Raw genomic sequence first — 24,572 nt, 5'->3', positions numbered from 1 at the left:
GGATGGTAGAAGACTGAAAATGTGGGGTTGAAATGCATTTTATTCAAAGAAGAACTAATAAATACATTCCAAATGATGTCACTAGATATTTTACATTGTTGGACTAGAATCATGGCCTTAATCCCCTTGATTGACCTGCTACCTATGCTATTTCCAGCAAGTCTCCATATATTAATATCTTGGAGCTTTAAAGCAGCCCATTGGGTAATCTCATCTTGATCAAACTGCAGGAAATAAAGAATTAGAAAAAGTGTGTTTCAGAGGCATGGGCAAGGTTAAGGGAAGCAACAAATGATAAAAGATCTATTATGTTCAATTAACTTGTTACTCACCTGACCTTGAACCTAAGTACTTAATCTCAGATTTCCACATAGATCCTCAGATATGATCCTGGTATGAACTGATAGGTTTCTACAAAGAATGTTGAGTTGACTAGGAAGTGGAAAAATGATGTGCTTTGGTCAGACTATTAGTGCCAAAACTTTGAGATAATTCAAGTAAAATGTACTTATTGACTAGTTTATAAAATCATTTTTATTACATGAAATAGCAATGACTTGTATGTCTTCACACTTTTATTCCTTTTATATCTGAAGCAAAAGAGAAGAAGAGGAGTATGAAGAGAGGTAATCAGAGCAGTGTGTCTGAATTCATCCTCCTGGGGCTCCCCATCCTGCCAGAGGAGCAAGGCATGTTCTATGCCCTGTTCCTGACCATGTACCTGACCACCGTGCTGGGGAACCTGCTCATTATCCTGTTTATCAGGCTGGACTCTCACCTCCACACCCCCATGTACTTCTTCCTCAGCCACTTGGCCTTCACTGACATCTCTTTCTCATCAGTCACAGCTCCAAAGATGCTCATGAATATGCTGACACACAGTAAATCCATCTCATATGCTGGGTGCATTTCCCAGGTGTACTTTTTTTTACTATTTGGGGATCTTGACAGTTTCCTTCTTACCTCAATGGTATATGACAGATATGTGGCCATCTGTCATCCATTGCACTATCCCAGAATCATGACTCAGAGTTTATGTTTACTGTTACTTATTATGTCCTGGGTCTTATCCTGTGCCAGTGCCCTTGTGCACACCCTCCTCCTAGCCCATCTTTCTTTCTATGGAGACAACACTCTACCTCACTTCTTCTGTGATCTCTCTGCTTTACTTAAGTTGTCCAGTTCAGACACTACAATGAATGATCTGGTTATCCTCACTGTAGGAGTAGTAGTCATCACTGTACCATTCATATGCATTCTGGTCTCTTACAGCCACATTGGGGCCACCATCTTAAGAACTCCTTCCATCAAGGGAATCTGCAAAGCCCTGTCCACATGTGGCTCTCATCTCTCTGTGGTTGCTCTGTACTATGGAGCAATTATTGGGCTATACTTTATCCCTTCATCCAATAACATTAATGACAAGGATGTCATTGTGTCTGTGCTGTACACACTGGTCACACCCATGCTGAATCCCTTTATCTACAGTCTGAGGAACCAGGATATGAAAGGAGCACTGGGTAACATCCTCAGTAGAGGGTCTTTTTCAAGATGATGGACACTGACTTTCCTATTAACTTGACATGAGAATTTCTCAATACCACCCATGCATCCTTTCCTTTGTGAATTACTGTTTTTAGGGAATTTTAATGTAACACTTTTTTCTCAGCACTCATTTCCCTCAGATGGAGTTTTCCCACTGTTCAGTTGTAATATTGTTTTTTATAGTCTTGTGGAAGGTTTCTGCAAGCACCTGAACATTTTTCCTTTTCACATAGTATTCTTGCCCTACAAACATTTTACATTTTATGTGGTTCCTGATTTTAGTCTTTTTGTGGGGGGGGAGTGTGATAATCACCTCTTATAGCAAAGGTTTTTTTCCCAAGGTAACAAAAATACTACATTTGCTGTTTTCATTATTTTTATTTTCGAATTTAATTTAATTTACTTGAAATTTATTTGTGTGAGTAATCGCTAATAGAATTTAGTTTTCCAGGCTGAGCATAGTGATTCACACCTATAATCCCAGTTATATGGGAGGCAGAGATGGGAAGATCATATTTTGAGACCAGCCAGGGAAAAGTTAGATGGACCCTATCTGAAAAAAACAGATTGGGTGTGTTGCTCCACATCTGTAATCCCAACTTCATGGAAGACAGAAGCAGGAGGATCACACCCTAAGGCTATCCCTGGGTACAAAGTATGAGACCCTATCTGAAAAATAAACAAAAGCAAAAAGAAAAAGAAAGACTGGAAGCATGGCTCTAATGGTAAAGACCTTACCAAGGAAGACCCTGAGTTAAAACCTCAGTACATTAAGCCCCTGGTATCTCTAGGTATATGGTTTCAAGGTGGCAGCCACTGAGGAAAAGCCATGAGTGCTCAAGATACACAGAGTTCGGTACTGTGCTGTAGGTGATTCATTCATTCTCCTATAACACCACCTAACTTCTGATAAAGACATGCCACTTTTCAGCAAATCTGAATTTTTCACTTTATCACTTCAATTAAACACATTAACTTTTTACCTTGCTTTTGGGTACCATTTGCTTTTGAGGAGGTTTATTTTAGGGGCAAGAAAAATTAAGAGCAGGAAAACAGTAGATCATACAATGGTTTAAACACCACTGATGATATTATAGGACAAACTGAGAGCTTCTTTTCAGCAACTGAGCTACATTGTGCAGATGCAGGAACTTAAAATATTTGATTTTGCACTGTCTTTTGAATTTTTGATATATTATTTTTGACAGAGTAATAAATCTGTGAATGAGGCTGACTTATTGCATTACTGATAATAATTTTAAAAGAAACATAATTTTACTCTTCTTTGTAATTCCTTTATTGTTTATTAATTTTTTTTTGCTTCTTTAATTGACACATAAAACCATATTCACTTAAAGATTATCATGTGATGTTTCCATATGTGGATTGTGTATAATATTCAGATCAGGAAAACTGCATCTATCTTCTCTAACATGTACCACTTCCTTGTGGTGAAAACACTCAATACCCTTTCTTTGATCATTGTTAAATACATAGTACGTTAACATTCTCTATGGTCACCCTATGCAATAGAAAACCAGAACTAATTCCTCTTACACAACTGTAACTAGTAACCATGGACCAGCTTTTCCCCATTCCTTTCCCTCTGTTTTCTCCATATGTTTGTAATTTTTATCCATTATCAAATTGTTTATTTTGTTGGAATCATGGTAAGTAGGCAGAGAACTTTATCCTCAAAATGAGTGAGCCTGAGCACAAATTGAAATTAGGTGGCTTTCTGTAACAAGCCAGGACAAGTCCAGACAACATGGGGTACAAGTACAAAGTGTGAAGAGAAATTAATTGGAGCTCCAACTACATTTTATTATGAAATGAAAAAGGTATTTCTGTGACCTACTACATAAATGCAGTTTCCTCTTTGCAAAAGAAATAGTAAAATTTTGTTTTAGTCCTTGGGAAACTGCTTCTGCTCAAGAGAAAGGTACTTCCTTGCTACAAACTGTTTGCTGTGACACACATTTCCATATCAAGTATTTCATTTAGTTCTTATACGTCATTTAATGTAGGAGTTTAAATTTTAAAAAGATTTAGGGGTTTTTCCAAGATGGCAACTAGAGGGAGAAGCAATAGCGTGTGTTCCTTAAAGTAAAAATTTTCCTGAGATGCTGGAGACACACCGGACAGGAAAAACCACCAAGAAGAGGCAAAACTTCGACCTCTGCACCCCAAGCCCACACATAGCTCCCCCACGTCATGGAATATGGAGAAACCAGGAGGGCTCCCATGCCACCAGGTACTGGCTCCTAACCTGCTTGACAGACCCACAGGTGAGCAATAAGTGGCATGCAGTTCTCCCACAGCCACCCCTGAGAAAAATCAGCATATCCTGCTGGACAGACTGACCCCCACCCAGCAAAAAAAACTAATAATAAACAAGCAACTGAAAAAAAGGACACATAACAAAGAGGGCAGGGCACCCTGAGTTCCAGAGTAAGGGGGAGGGGCACTTCCCCATGTGAACTCTAAATAAACAAGCCTGAAGAAGAAGGCAGGGGTGAAGTCCCCCACAGAGAGCTTGGAGAGGGGAAAGCTTCCAACAGCGGCTGAGGAGCAGCATGCTTCACCAGAGAGAGGGGGAGGAGCACTTCCCCACGTGAACTATAAATAAACAAGCCAGCCAGAGAAGGAGGGTGTAGCACCACCCCCCAGCGTGCTTGGAGAGGGTAGGCTTCCAACAGTGACTGACATAAGGCACACACCACCAGAGAGTAGGGGAGGGCAGTCCCCACATCAACTGTAAATAAACAAGGACTGCAATTGCAGCAGGCTGGTAGGGCTGTACACTGGAGAAAAGAAAAGGGGCAGGTGTCCAGAAGAACTGTAAATAAAGCCAGCTGGACTAGGTGAGTGTGATAACTCATCCCTGAGAACTGTAATAAATGAAGCCCGCAGCAGCAGCAGGCTGACAGTAGGTACCAGGTGAGCTGCCCCCCTCAAACAGAGCAGATAAAGGTTCACCAAGCTGTCTCCAGATCCAATAACCTGGTGAGATAACCACAGAGCTACCAGTTAAATAACAACACCAAGACTGGATGCTGAAGGAACAACACTACAACTACTAAGATGGAAATGGCATGGTTTCTGGACCTGCAACTTTTATTCTTTTATAGTTTTAGATACATTTTCTATTTTTTTCCTTATATGTGACAACGACAGAACTACTATTCAAACACCAACTGGATGCTGAAGATGTAACACCAGAAATAGAAATATTAAGGTTGAAACTCTATTGCATTTGAACCTGGGGTTTTTTTTTTCCTCTTTCTCTGTCTCTCTAATGCCTGTTTAGCTCACTGCAGATTAGTACACTATCTCTCCCTGTTTATTTCTTTGGCTTTGTATCTTTTGTTCCTTCTCCTTTCTTTTTTCCTTACCTTTGTTTTCTTTCTCCTCCTACCCTTTCACTCATTTTTACTATTACTAGCTAGACAATACTAAACTGCACACAGTACAAGGACAGTAACAGCAGCAAATGAAATGATGGGAAGGCAGAAAAAAGATGGAAACCATTTTTCCCCCAATAATAAATTAGTACAGGAACCAGAGGGAAATGAAAAAAACAAAAGCCCAGATCTAGACTCCAATAAAACAAAGATAAACTATGACAAAGAACCCACAAGAACACTCTGAAAGAAGAAATCCTGCAAGTAATCAACAAGAACTTTATAGAGATGATACTGGATATGATCAACCAAAATGTACAGGAGACACTCAAGAAATACCAAGACAACAAAAATAGAGAATTTGAAAAAGCACAAGAACAAATAAAAGAAATTATAGAAGCACTGTATAAACACCAAAGTGAAACAAAGAACACCATAAATAGGGAGATAAATGAACTCAGGATGAAAATAGACAATATTAAAGAGGCAGTGACACAGGATATGGAAAACCTCAGAAAAAAAGAACAAAACAGAAATGCAAAACAAAATGGAAGGCCAATCCAGCAGACTAGAACAAGCAGAAGACAGAATCTCAGAACTTGAAGATGAAATGGTAATTAAAGGAAAAACTGAAGAACTACTACTTAGACAACTCAAGACCTGTAAAAGGAACATGCAAGAATTCAACAACTCCATCAAAGGACCAAACCTGAGAATCAATGGCATTGAAGAAGAAGAGGTGCAAGAAAAAGGAATTTGTAATATATTTAACAAAATAATAACAGAAAGCTTCCCAAATATAGAGAAAACTATGCCCATTCAGGTACAGGAAGCCTCCAGGACACTAAACAGACTTGACCAAAATAGACCTACCCCACAACATATTATCATTACAACAACAAGCACCAAGTACAGAGAAAGAATATAGAAGGCTGTAAGAGAGAAAAAAATAACTTACAAAGGTAAACCCATCAAAATCACAGGAGATTTCTCAACAGAAACACTAAAAGCAAGAAGAGCATGGGGTGAAGGCTTCTGGGCACTGAATGAAAATAACTTCAACCCTAGGATCCTCTACCCAGCAAAACTATCATTCAAAATAGGTGGAGCAATAAAAGCCTTCCATGATAAGCAGAAACTAAAACAATATGTGACCACAAAGCCACCACTACAAAAGATTCTTCAAGAGAGTCTACACAAAGAAAGCGAAAACCAACATAACCATGAAAGGACAGCCAGTACCAAATCACAGGAGAAGAAAAGGCAAGAGAGTAGAGAGTAACATTGATTTAGCTGTGCACAATCAAACTCTTAAACAACTGAGACAACTAAAAGACAGGAATTACCATACCTATGAATACTAACACTCCATGTTAATGGACTTAATTCCCCCATCAAAAGACACCATTTGACAAACTAGATTAAAAAGGAATATCTAACAATTTGTTGCTTACAGGAGACCCATCTCATCGATAAAAATAAACATAGGCTTAGGATGAAAGGCTGGAAGATTTACTAAGCCAATGGTCCCCCAAAACAGGCAGGACTAGCAATACTTATCTCGGACAAAGTAGACTTCAAACCCACACTGATAAAATGAGACAAAGAAGGACATTCCATACTACTAAAAGGGGAAATCCATCCAAAGGAAATAACAATTATCAACCTATATGCACTCAACCTCAACACACCCAATTTCATCAAACATACCCTGAAGGGCCTAAAAACATACATAAACTCCAACACAGTGGGAGTGGAAGACTTCAATACCCCCTATCACCAATAGATAGGTCACACAAACAAAAAATCAATAAAAAAATCCTAGACCTAAAACATACCATAGAGCAAATGGACCTAGTTGATGTCTTCAGAACATTTCATCCAACTTCTACATGGAACCTTCTCCAAAATTGATCATATCTTAGGGCACAAAGCAAGCCTCAGCAAATATAAGAAAATACAAATAATATCATGCATTCTATCTGATCATAATGCATTAAAACTAGAACTCAACAACAAAAATAATAACAAAAAAAATTCAAGAAGCTGGAAATTGACATTGCTCAATAACCAATGGTTCATTGGTGAAATAAAAGAGGAAATTAAAAGGTTCCTGGAAGGTAATGAAATGAAAACACAACTTACCGGAATCTGTGGGACACAGCAAAGGCAGTCCTGAGAGGAAAGTTTATAGCCATGAGTGCATATATTAAAAAGAAAGATCTCAAATCAATGACCTAATGTTATATCTCAAACTCCTAGAAAAACAGTTAAATCCCAAAACAAACAGGAGAGAAATAATAAAAATAAGAGCTGAAATCAATGAAATAGAAACAAAAAAACCATAAAAAGAATTAATAAACAAAAAGTTGGTGCTTTGAAAAATAAACAAGATCAACAGACCCCTGGCAAACCTGACTAAAATGAGGAGAGAAAAAACTCAAATCAGTAAAATCGGGAATGCAAAGGGGAGATAACAACAAACACCATGAAAGTCCTGGAAAGCATCGGAGACTACTTCGAGAACCTATATTTTAATAAATATGAAAATCTTGAAGAAATGGATAAATTTCTAGATACTTATGATCTCCAAAATTGAACCAAGAGGACATTAATCACCTGAATAGATTTATAGAACAAAATGAAATTGAAGCAGCAATTAAGAGTCTCCCCAAAAAGAAAACTCCAGGACCTGATGGATTCTCTGCTGAATTCTATCAGACATTTAAAGAACTAATACCAACCCTCCTTAAACTGTTCCATGAAATAGAAAGGGAAGGAAAACTGCCTAATACATTTTATGAAGCCAGTATTACACTCATCCCCAAACCAGGCAAAGACACTTCCAAAAAGGAGAACCATAGGCCAATCTCCTTAATGAACACTGATACAAAAATACTCAATAAAATAATGGAAAGCCAAATCCAACAACACATCAAAAAGATTATTCACCATGACTAAGTTGGCTTCATCCCAGAAATCCAGGGGTGGCTCAACATACACAAATCAACAAATGTAATACAGCACATTAATAGAAGCAAAGACAAAAACCACTTGGTCATCTCAATAGATGCAGGAAAATCCTTTGATAAGATCCAACAACACTTCATGATAAAAGCTCTAAGAAAACTAGGAATAGAAGGAATGTACCTCAGGATTATAAAAGCTATATATGACAAACCTACAGCTAACATTATACTCAATGGGGAAAAACTGAAACCATTTCCTCTAAAATCAGGAATGAGACATGGATGCCCACTATCCCCACTCCTATTCAACAAAGTAATGGAATTCCTAGCCAAAACAAAAAGGCAAGAAGAAGAAATAAAAGGAATACAAACAGGTAAAGAAACTGTCAAAATATCCCTATTTGCAGGCGATATAATCCTATACCTTAAAGACCCAAAAAATTCTACCCAAAAACTCCTAGACACCATCAACAGCTATAGCCAGGTGGCAAGATACAAAATCAACTTACAAAAATCATTAGCTTTTCTATACACTAATAATGAACAAACTGAGAAAAAATATATGAAAATAATTTCATTTACAATAGCTTCAAAAAAATCAAATATGTAGAAATAAACTTAACAAAAGATGTGAATGAACTCTACAAGGAAAACTATAAACCCCTGAAGAAAGAGACAGAGGAAGATTATAGAAGTTGGAGAGATCTCCCATGTTCATGGATAGGTAGAATCAACATAGTAAAATTGGCTATACTACTGAAAGCAATCTACACGTTCAATGCAATTTCCATCAAAATCCCAATGACATTCATCAAAGAGATTGAAAAATCTAACCTAAAATTTATTTGGAAACACAAGAGACCACGAATAGCCAAGGCAATACTTAGCAAAAAGAGCAATGCTGGAGGTATCACAATACCCGACTTCAAACTATATTACAAAGAAATAGCAATAAAAACAGCATGGTACTGGCACAAAAACGACATGAAGACCAGTGGAACAGAATAGAGGACCCAGATCTGAATTCACACTACTATATCCAACTTATTTTTGACAAAGGCGCTAAAAATATACAATGGAGAAAAGACAGCCTCTTCAACAAAAACTGTTGGGAAAACTGGTTAGCAGTCTGCAAAAAACTGAAATTAGATCTATGTTTATCACCCTATACTAGTATTAACTCAAAATGGATCAAGACCCCAAACTCTAAAGTTGGTACAGGAAGAGTAGGAAATACCTTGGAAATAATAGGTAGAAGCAAGGACTTCTTCAATGAAACCCAGCAGCTCAGCAACTAAGAGAAAGCATAGACAAATGGGACTTCATAAAACTAAAAAGATTCTACTCAACAATGAAATGGTGTCTAAACTGAAGAGACCACCCACTGAGTGGGAGAAAATATTTGCCAGCTACACATCAGACAAAGGACTGATAACCAGAATATACAGGTAACTCAAAAAAGTTAACTCTCCCAAAGTTGATGAACCAATAAAGAAATGGACAAGTGAACTTAACAGAACTTTCTCAAAAGAAGAAATTCAAATGGCCAAAAAACACAGTAAAAAATGCTCACCATCTCTAGCAGTAAAGGAAATGCAAATCAAAACTACACTAAGATTCCACCTCAACCCTGTTAGAACAGCCATCATTAGAAACACCAACAACAACAGGTGTTGGCAAGGATGCGAAGAAAAAGGAAACCTTATACACTGCTGGTGGGAATGTAAACTAGTACAATCAATCTGGAAAAAAATTTGAAGGCTTCTTAAAAATATAAACATAGATCTGCCATTTGATCCAGCAATACCACTCTTGGGGATATACCCAAAATAATGGGACACAGATTACTCCAGAGGTACTTGCACACCCATTTTTATTGCAGCACTATTCACAATAGCCAGGTTATGGAAGCAACCAAGATGCTCCACTACTGACAAACAGATTAAGAATATGTGGTATTTATGCACAATGGAATTTTACCCAGCCATGACATAGAATGAAATCTTATCATTCACAAGCAAATGGATGGAACTAGAGAACATCATCCTGAGCAAGGCTAGCCAGGCCCAGAAGACCAAAAATCGTGTGTTCTCCTTCATATGCAGACTTTAGATCAAGGGCAAACACAACAAGGGGATAGGACTTTGATTACATGGTAAGGCAAGTGCACACAAGGGAGGTATGAGGATAGATAGGTACCCCCCCCAAAAAAAGATAGCATTTGATGTCTTCAATGCAAAGGAGCTAATGCAGAAACTTCAAAGCAGCAGAGGCTAAAAGGAGAAGGCAACTAGGAACTAGAGAAAAGGTTAGTTCAAGAAGAATCAATTTAGAAAGTAACACATATGTACATGGAAGCAAAACTAGGACTCTCCCTATAAAGCTATCCTTACCTCAACTAGCAAAAACACCTGGTCCTCCTTATCAATGTTTATACTCTCTCTTAACAAAATCAGAGATAAGGGCAAAACAGTATCTGCTTGGAAGTGAGGGGGTGGGGGTGAGAAGGAGCAGGTAGGGGAAAGGGAGAGGATGGGGGAAGGGGGGAGTAATGACCCAATCATTGTATGCACATATGAATAAAGGAAATAAAAATAAATAAATAAAAAGGTTTATTAACTAGCTGTGTTCTACTAAGCTAGCACATCTAGAAGAAGTGAAACTCAAACTGCTATGAATGTGAAGTACAACCTTGATACCTATAAGCCAGTGAACATTTTTCAAAATTCTGCAACACATTTAGCCAGTTTCCTAGAAATTTTGCATCAATCTTTACAAAAATATTGAAATAACATAGAAATAAAATAATGTATGCAACATATATGGTTAATATATGTAATATATGACACAGTACACTGATACATGTATTTGTTTTCATGTACAAGGGACATATGACTACATTTAAAATGATAATGTTAGAAAATATTTCTTTTCTTGTTTTTAATTCATATTTGCATACAATGTTTGGGTCATTTCTCCCCCCCTTCCTCCAACCCCTCCCTTACCCCCCTGGCCCCTACATGTCCCCCCAACCCCCTCGCTACCCAGCAGAAACTATTTTGCCCTTATCTCTAATTTTGTTGAAGAGAGAGTATAAGCAATAATAGGAAGGACCAAGGGTTTTTGCTAGTTGAGATAAGGATAGCTATACAGGGAGTTGACACACATTAATTTCCTGTGCATGTGTGTTACCTTCTAAGTTAATTCTTTTTGATCTAACCTTTTCTCTAGTTCCTGATCCCCTTCTCCTATTGGCCTCAGTTGCTTTAAAGTATCTGCTTTAGTTTCTCTGCGTTGAGGGCAACAAATGCCATCTAGTTTCTTAGGTGTATTACCTATCCACATACCTCCCTGTGTGATATGGTGATCTGGCCCAGAGTTGTCTGTGGGAATACCATGTGCCACTTAGCTCACCTTGTGGTCTGCATCTTCCCAAGCCGTCTGGATGCTGCCGTCTGGTGGCAATGCGGGATCTCTCTTGGTTTCTCATTTAATGTGAAGTGGAGATGCTATGTGCAGGCTGGAGGTGTGGAGGAGTCAGTTTTGCCTCTTCTCAGTGGTTTTTCCTGTAAGGTATATCCACCTGCAAGGAGTGTTTGGTGAGGCTACAGCGGTGGTACATCAACCAGCATCATCTGGGGGCAGAGGCAGCACAACTTCTGAAAATAATTTATTTAACAATCTCTAGGCTAGCATAATTGAGAACTAAAAATACTATTGAAGTGCTTTCTGTCCCTTTCCTGATGTGTTGCTTTTCCTCTTGAAGGTAATGATCTTGACTATTTTCAATGTTCTCTTCCATTTTATTAGGACTTTAACATTTCTGCATTGATCTTTTACCCTTCCCTGCTTCAGAATTGCCTACAAGTTAAATAAGACTATATTTATTCTGCTTTTGCTGTGTACTACTATTTTTGTGAAATTCATCTATACATTTTCTTCTGGTACTATGAGACTATATCACACTTTCAATGACCATAGTTTATTTTTGCCTTCATCATTTTTCTATTTCAGTCATGCATTACAAACATTCTTGTACATTCATCCACTGCATATATATTCAAAAGAGTTTTAAATTGTGTACCCAGAGATTTACCTTAATTAGATGTCTGATAGAGAAGTAGAACTTATTACCAATGGAATGAAAAATCCCTTTAAATTATGTGTAGAGGGCAGGGCAAGCTTGCTGATTAGAAGTGTCCACCATTTTGGCTCTGTGAATGAAAAGAACAATATTCTGAAGAGAAAGAGAGAAAGAGAACATCAGGAAACATGTATCAGGACATCAGAAAAGCATGGAGAAACAGAGACAACAGAGAAAAGCAGCAGACAGTGCAGTCCCATCGTTAGCTCACTGGGAAGGGGAGAGACTAAAGACACAATTACAGAGTAAGCTAGATGGCTCTGGCAACAGACTGGCAATTTTCACTTCAAGTTAAGTTCATACCTCCCACACAAGTCTTAACTTCAGTGTGGAGATTTCATGAGGGAGTGACTGCTCTCATGTGCAAGCCTAGCCTGGGTGAAGAAAAGACATTCTATCACTCCCCATATCTCTGAGAGCTGTTGCAAGATGCTATCTTCAAAGAAGACCTATTGTGGAACTATTCTGGGGCTTGAAAACAAGGAACAGTTGTGGCTCAAGGAGTCTTGGGACACTCAGCTGTACTGTCTGAATGGGTGACGGCCATGGGAGGTGTGCATGGAGAGGAAGGATGTCTGATGTAGACCCACAGTGAATTTTAAGCAGTCGGGAGCTACCATAACTGAGGGTGCTGTGATTGGAGGCCCTGTCCTCCCTGGAGAGGAGCAAATCCTCACCTGAGATTCATGGTGGAAACAAAGTACACAGCCTGGGACTGGCAGAGTATTTGGCATCTAAGTCCTGCCTCCTTCCTATGGGTGTTGGCTGCCACATGAATCTGAGAGCCAAAACCCCAGCCCCTCCAAATCAGGTAATATTTACAGCCTGTTCCCCAGACAGGGAGGTGAACTGGTAGGCAGGGTCTGAAAGCCCTCAGACCAGCCTCTGGGAACTGCATCCCAGTGTGTACTAGATAAGTGGATCTGAGGGTCTTCAGACAAGACTCTCCAAATCATTATAATATCCATAGATTCCTTCCTGCAACAGGGAGTTAAACTGCTTAGCAGGGTCTAAAAGCACTGAGGCCCATCTTTTGGTACTACATCCAGTTGTGTGTTTGCTACTAAGAAAACTGAATCACATTACACAGCCTCCTCCCCACTGCAAGCAGGTGCACTACTGAATGGGGTCTGAAAGCACTGAGACCTTCTTCCTGGAACTGCAAGATGGTGAGTTAATGCTACCAGGCAGAACATAGCTACCTAAATCCAGATACTCTGAATAACATGAAGTCCACAGCCTCCTCCTCCATATAAGAGCATGAGCTATTGGGTATATAGCATGGGAGCAGTGAGCTCTGACTCTAGAAACTGCATTCCAGTGTGTATTTTTTGCCAGCTAAGACTAAGGGCCCTCAGTCCAGAACCTCCAAATCACAGGAATTCCACAGCCTCCTCTGTCCCACAGGGAGAAATGCTAGATGTGGTCTTTAAACATTGAGGCTAGCAAACAGAGTGCCTAGGTCCTATCCAGTGCAGACTGCCCTGTTTTATGCCCCCACATTCTCTGACACATTCAAAGAACTTCACTAAGTTTGGATGCTTGTTGCCCCTGGGGACACAAACTAGGGAGCTTGTAGAGAAAGTGTGACCCTGCCTGGATCACAAGGTATAAAGCTCACTCTGAACAGAAAAAACTTCCAGTATATAAAGGAGGGAAGCTTCTATAGTGAACACAGTCTGGAAGTAGACAATGGACCCCTCTTCAAGAGGTTTGTTTTTCTCAATTGGAGGCAGTGCTAGGGATCAAGTCTGGTGCTGTCAGCTTGTAAGTGAATGTATGGTATTGAGTCAAATGCCAAGTCCATGTTGAGAAATAGCACCAAGTCCAGTGGTGAGAATAGCTTGCCTGTTTGAACAATAAGAATATCTCAACTGAAAAATTATAGCTATTAAAACTCTCAACCAATGGTTTGGCACCAGATGCACAAATCCCAATGCAGAAACACAAGAAAACACATCACCTTCAAAACTCAACAAATCCACAGCAACTAATACTAACAATAGTAGAATGGATAAAATCTCAAAGAATTAAAAAATGATTATAAGAATGATCAATGAAAGCAAAGATGACATGAATAAAGACTGAATGAATTCTAAGAAAACTCACAGTGCTGAATGAAATAAAGAAGATAATGCAGGATATGAAAGAGGAATTCGGTAAAGATACAGAAATACTGAAAAACTTAAATTTAAATTCTGGAAATGAAAATCTAAGTCAAATAAAAGTATGGTGGAAAGTCTTTCTAGTGTGGATCAATTGAAAACAAAATATCAGGACTTGAAGGCAAGGTAAATGTATTATAACATGCAGATGAAAATAGAGGAAAAAACTAAGGAATTATAAATGGAACATACAAGACCTCTGAGACAAAAATAAAAGATCAAATCTGTAAATGAAAAGGGGCAACCTGAATGCATAGAAAATAAACTCAATAAAATAAGAGCAATAAACTTCTCAAATCTTGAGAAAGAAGTGGTCATTAAGGTACAGGAGGTTTTTAGGACTCTATGCAGGAAGACCAGAAAAAAAGCCTCCCACATCATATTATAGTTAAAACATTAATCATGTAGAGCAAGGAAGAAATATTGAAGGCTACAAGAGAAAAGGTCCTAGTTGCCAGCATGAAGACAATCCCATCAGAGTAACAGTAGATTTCTTAACAGAACCTTCAGAATGAAAGAGAGCATTAAGTGATATATTTCAAGCCCTAAATGAAAATAATGATAAACTAGGTTATTGAATCCAGCAAAGCTATCCATAATAATTGAAGAAGAAATAAAAACTTTTCATGATAATCAAAAACTAAAACAATCCATGACCACTAAACCAACACTGCAGAAGATACGTAAATGAATCCTACAGATAGAAGAGGAAGATAAAAGCAACCATGAGAATATGGGAAAGAATAAATCTTACTAAGTGAATAGATAAGCAAATGAAAAGTAAGGAAGAACCAAACACTATAATAAAATGGGAGGAACTACTTTATACCTTTTATTTATAATTCTGAATGTTAATATACTTAATTCTCAGTCAAAAGATACAGAATGGTACATTGTGATCTCCCATGTCTTGAAAGTCATAGTGTCTTGCATTTTGTCAGGTTCTTTTGGGGGGGGTTGTTTTAGACAGGAAGATTGATCCTGTCCCTGGCAGTTCATATTGACTAGAATAAAAAATCTCTCCCATACATTTTAAAAATGTCATAGATGCCTTATTAATCTAACTAGCATCTTAATATGAAGCTCAATATTTAAAACAAAATTTTAAATAATCCAAATGATCTCTCTCTCTCTCTCTCTCTCTCTCTCTCTCTCTCTCTCTCTCTCTCTCTCTCTCTTTCTCATCATTGAAGCCAGGGCTTTGCACATGCTAAGTAAACACTTTACTACTGTACCACTAAGCTACATTTCCTGCCATCACTGCTATACTTTTGAAACTGCCTCTCATCTACCTATGCTTTTCCCACCAGATGAATCCTATTTTATTTTCTGCCACTTAAAATCTACTTTGTGCTTCATTTATTCAGTTCTTGAACAAATATGTTTTGTGAGCATCTATTAATTGGGCAGAATAATGGGCTTCATTATGGCATGTTCATACATATATATAAGGTACTTTGATCATATTCATTTCCCCTTTACCCATTCTTGTCCACCCTCCCCCTCCTGCTGGTCCTTTTCCTCTTCCCAAATAGTCCTTCTACTTTCACATCTTTAAAAAAAATCTAGATTCCACATGAGAGAAAACATGTGTTATATTTTTTGAGTTTGCTTTATTTCCCTTAATATCATTATCTCTAGCTCTATCCATTATCCTACAAATGTCACAATTTTGTTCTTCTTTAAGTGTACATGTCATATTTTCTTTATCCAACTTTTCATGGGCACTTAGACTGACTCCATAACATTACTACGGTGAATAGCACTGTATAATAAGAATTTCTAAGGAAAGGTTGATTTTAATATAAATAGAATAAATTCATAACATAAATATTTATGCATCTTCACCCTGAGTAATGAGCACATGATATTCATTTTCTACCAGACATTGAAGAAATAGCTCTGGAGATGTATGGAATACAATTTTGCAAGGAGTTGAGGGGAAAGCATATATTAGGTGGTTATTTTAGGGTGTTGTGTGAAAGTTGCACCAGCCAAATGCTCACACAATAGTTCTTTGACATGAGACTGAGATTTTCATAAACCTTATTCCATCCCCCATGGTTTAGCAGTGATGATGATAAATAATTTCTCTTGCTATTTTAGTCAGATACTGAAGGTATTGGAATGTTTCTGATGCTTCTGAAATAACATGGGGTTCAGAAGCAAGAGGCTTTTGTTATCACACTCAACCTCTTGGTTGGTTCATTATGAACTCTGAACCACATTTTTCCTAATGTAAGCTAAAAAAGCAAAAACAATTGAGAACCACTACATTCCTAATGGTTTTATAGTGGTTATTATCGTTATTTCTCTAAGGTGAACCCTTCCATACCTACTCCAACAAGTATTTCTTTCCCCAAGGGAGCCAAAGGCAATTATAGATAGTTTGTCTCTAATTTGGAGCTGGGAATATGGAACTACCCTCTGGGTTATCTCCATGGTTTGTAAAATTAAAACTCTTACTGATTTCTCAAGAGTTGCGAACAAATATGTATCCATATATTTTTCTTATTGAGATCTAAAATCATAATTCTGCTTCTCACAATGGATATTTGAGCCCCACAATTTTACACTGTTTTCTGTGACTTGTAGAGAGAAATGGAAAAACCTTCCCATGACTTGTAGCTGAAGGTATCTGTGCTCATTCCCTAAGGGATCATATCAGAGCAGGATTAGAATTTACATTTAGTAGTATGGTTGCATTTATTTTTATAAGTGTTTATGGGTATCTTTCCAGTGTGTACTTCTAACACCTCATGCCACAAAATGGGATATAGCTCCATGTATGGGAATTAATCTTGAATTAAGTATCTATCCCAATTTTGAGAGGATAGGGCAGAAACAACTCTCCGTGCATAATAGCTTGTTTTAAATTGATCTTATATCTATATTTGAGGTAATATTGGAAAAAGCATACCCCCTTTTACTTATCTTTAACCCTATTGAATCTCCTTGGGCTGTCTTCCAAATTTTATGCCAAATCTCTGTAATTTTATCCATCTCTGATGGCACAATCCAGGTGGCAACAGGTTTATTTTTGTACCTAAACTACTACAAGAACCTACTATTCATATTCCTGCCAATACTCTTGCCTTGCTATAATCTGATCTCTTCAACAGTAAGTAGAAATCCATTTAAAATTTGTAGTCACTTCTTTACTTTTCTTGGGTGTACTAGTTCTCTCAGAATTGAATTGAAGCTTTCTGTTATAGCAGCTAAGTTCTTATATAGCCAGGCTACTTGATAATTCTTCAGTCTTTATATTTTCCAGGCTAACCATGGCCCTGAATTTTCTGTTTATCAAATGCCCTGACCTCATTCTCTCTGAACACTTTAGAGCGCCCATTTTAATAATCTTCATGTAACAGGTCCTTTTTTTTTTGTAGTACTGGTGTTTGAACTCAGAGCTTCACACTTGCTAGGTTGGCACTCTACTACTTGAGCCATTCCACTAACTCATGTGACACATTTTATATTAAGGATTTCTTTTAAAGAACACATAAGAATAGGCTTTCTCATCACCTTATTCACTTATAGTTGGGCAATCTACCAAAATCATTATTATAGACTTTATTTACTTCCATTTCTAGGTTTCTAAGAATTTATCCTACATATATATGGTAATGTGCAAAATGATAGGTGAACAATGGTTTGTATTTCAATATTGTGGAAATAGAAAAAGATTAGAAACAACTTCATTTCCAACACACAGTTAACTTCCATATTTTCATTATAATAAATAGATTGTTATTAACATGGAAATAACATAATGGATTTATAATCCATCTCTGATAACATCACATTAACAGAATTTTTCAAATAATAAGCTGGAGAATGTGGGAATATTAAATATAATTTCAATTAAATTGGGATAATTCATACATTAATGTAAACTTTAGCTAACTTCCAAAATGAATTGTTTTGAATGGCAGATTATAGCTAATTGTGATCTTTAGGTTGGATAGGTCTTTATATAGTACATGGATCCTATTTTTCAATAGATAAATCATCATGTTTTCTTTCCCTATTATTTTGGGATTGTTCACATGTGTAGGTCAAAGATCAACTGACCTGAAGGGGAAAGAAAAAGGAATGACAATATAAGTAAAGCACAAGAAATGTTGGAAACATAGAAAAAAATATGCATTATGAATCATTAGCACAAAGAAATAAATTTTAATTTCTTCAAGAAAATTATAAAAAGGAGAATTGAAGTGGGCTAAGAATGAGTGATGGAGAGTTTATTTGATCAAATTACACTTTGTGCATGTTTGGAAAAGACAATAAAACCCCTCACTTTGTATAATTAACATATGCTGACAATTTTTTAAATAAACAACTAAAAAAGAAGACTCATAGAACATCAGCATTAAGAACCACAAAAAAGAGAAGGTATTATTTGTTTATGCTAGACAGACACAAATAACTTCTTGTTAGGCAGGACTAAGATTTATGTAGAAAAGCTAAGTACATGATGGTATTCTAAGGACTAGAAAAAAAGCATGATATGGTTTGCACCAGAAGGGAATTTGAAAGACAAATGGTTATTTCCTCCACATTTCATGAAAATTGCTTTAGAAAGGTTGATAGAATACTGAAAATGTTGAGTGGGGAACAATTTTCTTAAGGGAAGAATTGATAAATGTATTAAGAGCTATGTCAGTAGATATTTTGTTATTGACACTGATTCATGCCTTTCATAGCCTTGTTTGACCTGCTGTGTGTGGAATTGCCACCAAGTCTCCAGAAACTGGTATCGTGGAGCATCAAACAGCCTACTAAACTCTCCTGTCTTAACCTAATCCCTGGAAATAAGATATTAGACAGAATGTGTTTCAGAGGCATAGAGATAGAGAGGCCAGCATTTAGAGATCTTCTAGCTTTTGAATAACTGGTTTTTGACCTGACTTCACATCCTAATTCTTTAACCTCAGATTTCCATCATTTTCTCTTGGCTTCCACAAGTTTGAACCTGGTCCAGTCTGAGAGTTATTAAGATATTTCATGGTTTCTCTCAAAAATCGAGTTGCTTTCTAGATGGGCAAATAATGTCTAGACAGTCACTCTCCATTAGTGTGGCAAAAAACTTGAGATATTCTGGGTAAAATGCACATAGTGACTAGTTTAAAGTAACTAGTTTAAACTACTTAAACTAATGTTTTTATCAGGCAATAACAAAAATTAATTGTTTTTCTTTCATATTTCTATCTCTTTTTCATCTATAGCAAAAGAGAAGAGCATGAAGAGAGATAATCAAAGCAGCATGTCTGAATTCATCCTCCTGGGGCTCCCCATCCGACCAGAGGAGCAGAGCATGTTCTATGCCCTTTCCCTGGCCATGTACCTGACCACCGTGCTGGGGAACCTGCTCACCATCCTGTTTATCAGGCTGGACTCTCACCTCCACACCCCATGTACTTCTTCCTCAGCCACTTGGCCTTCACTGACATCTCTTTCTCATCAGTCACAGCTCCAAAGATGCTCATGAATATGCTGAAACAGAGTCAATCCATCTCATATGCTGGGTGCATTTCCCAGGTATACCTTTTCATATTCTTTGCAGATCTGGATGGCTTCCTTATCATTTCAATGGCATATGACAGATATGTGGTCATCTGCCAACCACTGCACTATACAACCATTATGAGTCAGAACATATGTTTCCTGCTAGTAATTCGGTCCTGGGTCTTATCCTGTTCCAGTTCTCTTGTGCATACCCTCCTCCTAGCCCATTTCTCTTTTCTTGGAGACAACACTCTGCCCAACTTTTTCTGTGACCACTCTGCCTTACTTAAGCCAACTCAGACACCACCATCAATGAGAAGGTTATCGTCATTGTAGTATCAGTGGTCATTACCATACCACTCATATGCATTCTTATCTCTTATGGCCACATTGGGGTCACTATCCTGAGGACTCCCTCCATTCAGGGAATCTGCAAAGGACTTTCTACATGTAGCTCTCACCTCTCTGTGGTTTTTCTGTACTATGAATTGATTATTGGGCTACATTTTTTTCCTTCATCCAATAACACTAATGATAAAGATGTCTTTGTGACTATATTGTACTGTCTTGTCACTTCCATGCTAAATCCCTTTATCTACAGTCTAAAGAATAGGGATATGAAAGGAGTTCTAGGATACATACTTAGTAGAAGAATATTCCAGAATAACGGGCATTGTCTTCCTCTCAACTGGATGTGAGACCTCAAACTGGCACATGCATCCTTTCCTCTCTGAATTGCTATTTTTAGAGGATCTTAATGTAGCACTCTTTCATCAGCATGTATTTCACATGGATGGAATTTTCCCTCTGTCCAATTGTCACATTGGTCTTGAGAGACTTGAAAAAGATTTTTAGAAACATATCTGCATATATTTTCTTTTTGCATAGCAGTCTCATCCTACAATACTTTAAATATTCTTGTAGTCCCAACATTAACTCTTTTGGGGGGCAGGGGCAGTTTACAGCCTTTCACAGCTAATTTTTTTTTCTTTTCAAAGATAACAAAATGATTTCTTCTGATAGGTTCATGATTTTTATTTTTGTATTTAATTTTATATTTCACTTGGAATTTATTTTGAGTAATCTCAATTAGAAATCTACTTTTACTTTTTTGTAGTTCCTTTATTATTTATTAACTCTTTATTTCTTTAATTGGAACATACGTTAAAGTCTATTTATGCATTACCATATGGTGTTTCCATATATGTATACAGTGTGTTATGTACAGATCAGGGACATTGTGCTTATTTCCTCAAAGATTTAGTACTTATTTATAGTGAAAACATGCAAAGACCTTTCTTCTTTTATTTTAGAATATATTACACGTCATCACTATCTATAGCCATGCAATAGAACACCAGAACTTATTCCCCTATCTAACTGTAACTAGTACCTCTTGACCAACCTTTCCTCCATTTTCTCCCTCCCCTGTTCTCCATAGCTGTTTGTAATTATTTTACCCATTATCCCATTATCAAACATTTTTAATTATATTACGGGTTAAAATTATTTTACCCATTATCAAAAATACAAAAATTTTCTTTATCCTCAAAATGAGGATTCTATAACATACCACATACTGGTCCAGACAGAATGAGTACAGGTTTATACCTGTGTGAACAGGAACTTGATTGGAGCCTTCTAGGTCTTAAGAAGGTGAAGTGGCTGGAGTCATTTCAGTGGGGAGAGATGATTTTTAAAAGGCCTTCAGGATGGTGCTATGGTTATCAGAGCATTCTGATAAAGACTTCATTCTTCCCGGGTGTAGGATGAAGAATAACAAGGCAGGATATCATGAAATCTAGGCAATCTGAATTTAATACAAGCAGGACTTCAGTGTAGTTCAGCCCAACTATATTTTATTTTAAAATGAAAAAAGGTATTTTCATGCCCAGTTACATAAATGTAGCTTTCTCTGAAATTGTATAGTTTTGTCTTTAGTTCTTGAGAAGCTGCCTCTGCTTAAGGCAAAGATACTTAATTTCATTGCTTATACTCTGATTACTGTGATAAGCATTCCCATATTCATTATTTAGTCTTAGTATTTAATATAATGTAGGAAATTGAAATTAATAAAAGTTCAATAACTAGCTCTGTTCTACTAAGCTAGCAATATTTAATAGAAGTGGAATTCAAACTACTATGCATGTAAAGTTAAATCCTGAGCCCCATAAACCACTTGAACATTTTTCAAAAAATGTTCCAAAATCAGTAATATGTTAACCCATTTTCCTGGAAATTTTGCTTTAATCTTTACAACAATATTAAAGTAACATACAAACAAAATAGTGCATATAACATATATATTTAAATTTATGTATATATATATGATATTGCATTGTGACTATATGTTTGTGTGTTCATATATAGGCAGCATGATTACATTTTATATATTATTACTAAATGTCATATATTTACCAATCTCTAGGCTTAAATAACTGAAAACTAATAATATTGTTGATGCTCCATAAATCCCTCCTCAATTGTACCTTCTTTCCTCTTGAAGTTATTCAATAGGACTATTTTTTATTATTCCTTTGCTTTTCAGTACAGTTTTATCCATGCTGCATTGATCTTTCACTCTTGGTTTCTCCAGAACTGCCTATACATTTATCTTGCCACATTTTACTTTTGTTGTCTACTATTATCCTTGTAAAACTCATCTATATATTTCCATATTTCACTGTGGGACTGTAACATATCTCCTCTATTTTTAGAGGCCATTTTTTGTTTTACTTTTGGCATTTTTCTGTTATGTTCATGATATTACAAATAGTTTTATGCATGCATCCAATGTGTATATGCACAAAATTCTGTTAATTGTATACCCAGAAGAATCACTGGGTTATAGGGCACATGTATATTCAAACTAGCCATCATTTATAAGTCTTCTACAAAATAGTTACACTAAGAAGCCAGTCTGAAAAGGCTACATGTGATGTGATGCCAACTGTATGACACTCTAGAAAATGAAAAACTATAGAGATAACTAAAAATATCAGTGTAGGTAAAGGGGAGGGATGAAAAGGTAGAGCAAAGTTGATTTTCAAGGCGGAAAGTGTATTCCATATGACACTGTAATAGTGGATAAATGTCAGTATGCACTTGTCAAGATCAACACCAAAGAAAAAAATATAGAATGAACCCTAAAGGGTTCCTAAGTTAACTATGAACTTTAGTTAATATTAATGTATCAACATTGGCTCACTTGTATCAAATGTACTATATCATGAAGGATGTTAATAGAAGAAACTCTGGGCAGGGGTTTGAAGAAAAGAGTATAGACACAAACTGCTCCAAAAACAGTCTTGCTTTTTAAAGCTATATTAGTTTAAACCTCTCTCCTCAGAGATGAAAGTTCTTACTACTTTACCTCTTAAATGACACTTTGTATTGACAGAGTTTTAAATGTTTTGCAAATGTAATGAATGGCAGATTGTTCCTAATTGTGATTTTGCTTTCTTGCTTTCTAAAAACTCGTGAAGTAAAGCATCCTAGCCAATGTTCATTGTCTGTTAGTGAACATGGCTGACTGTCCCCCCCAAACTGCATATCTGTGAAGTTGTTACAGGAAGGAACCTGCTACATTTTTCTACTAATTTAGGTGTCTCTAGGTAACACATTGTCCCCAGTAGAAGAGAGATGTGTGTTATTTCCTGGCCATAATTTTAAAGAAGCACATAGGCATCCCCATCTATTGGATTGAAGCTGTCTACCCCCCAGAAGACCCACACTGGACCATTATATCAATTATTGTTACTTTATTTGCTATAGAATTCACTTATGTAAAACTGTGCATGCCTTTTTCCTGCTTTTGTCTTTTATTTATTGCATTGTAGACAGTCATCACATAACCTTTTAATTTATCTTTGATTCATTGAATATATTTCAGCTGCTTTCTGTTATTCGAAGATTGTTCCTTTTTCTTTTTAAATATCTAATAATGCCTTAATTTTAATGATATTAAAGTTACTAATGATCTATTATGATTGATGTTCTTGACTTTAAAGTAATTCTCTGCAGAAGTCAACTTGAAGGTGGCATCATACTGTTTTCTGCACAATGAGAAAGGCATGTGGCATGAGGAGAACTGCAGAGGCTAAGAAATGGTGGATGCAAATTTCTTGTCAAGGGAGCATCTTAAATTTGCATAAATAGCAGAAAAAAAACCAGTAAAATCTCCTACACCACAATTTGCTGTGGAGAATGTAGCACTAGGTAGGTCCACTCTCTAGCTTATGGTGCAAGACACTGTCCAGAGTCAGGGAGAAAATTGTTTCTTTGAAAAGTAGAAGTGAGGTATGACTGCCATCTTGTATTTGCATGTTGTTTAGCAGGAGTGAGCACATGCTTGTACCATTTTGATCAAGAGAAAATTGCTTTGTCAAGATTTTCTGTCTCTTTTGTGTCTGTTTTTGACACTGGAGGGTTAGGAGGGTTATTAATTCCAACAATTTGGGTTTGGTCTGGGATATTACATTCTGTACAGGAATAGGGGCCCCCAGCCCTTCCCCAGGGAGTACATCCTGCTGCCTGACTGTGGCAGCCCTGAGGTTGGCTGAGAGTGACGACTTTCTGGATTTGCAAATGAACTTGGACTGCAGAATTTCTGACCATGTGGGTAAAAGAGCTTTGAAGACAGGAACCGCAGAAACCGTGAAAAAAGGATTGTTAGCACAGGCTTCTCCACTTGACTTTCCTGTTCACCTGCACCAGCCTGGCAATTATGTATTGGTCAAGACCTGGAAAGAAAATAAGCTTGAGCCAGCTTGGGAAGGACCCTCTCTGGTCCTGCTGACCATGGAGACAGCTGTCCAGACCACAGAGCAGGGATGGA

General features: G+C 37.1%; 1 protein-coding gene and 1 pseudogene across 1 annotated transcript; both read left to right on the top strand.

The window, feature by feature from the left end:
• Nucleotides 1-616: 616 nt before the first annotated feature.
• Nucleotides 617-1,555, top strand: LOC109675206 (olfactory receptor 1J21-like). Its single transcript, XM_020151977.2, has one exon. The coding sequence runs from the start codon at nt 617-619 to the stop codon at nt 1,553-1,555; it is 939 nt and encodes a 312-aa protein (XP_020007566.2).
• Nucleotides 1,556-19,469: 17,914 nt separating this feature from the next.
• On the top strand, nt 19,470-20,433 carry LOC141415452 (olfactory receptor 1J21-like; annotated as a pseudogene).
• Nucleotides 20,434-24,572: the final 4,139 nt, after the last annotated feature.

This window comes from Castor canadensis, chromosome 13 (assembly GCF_047511655.1).
Source record: "Castor canadensis chromosome 13, mCasCan1.hap1v2, whole genome shotgun sequence".
Lineage (NCBI taxonomy): Eukaryota > Metazoa > Chordata > Mammalia > Rodentia > Castoridae > Castor > Castor canadensis.
Note: the sequence above shows the minus strand (reverse complement) of the source record. Positions and strands in the feature narration are given on the sequence as shown.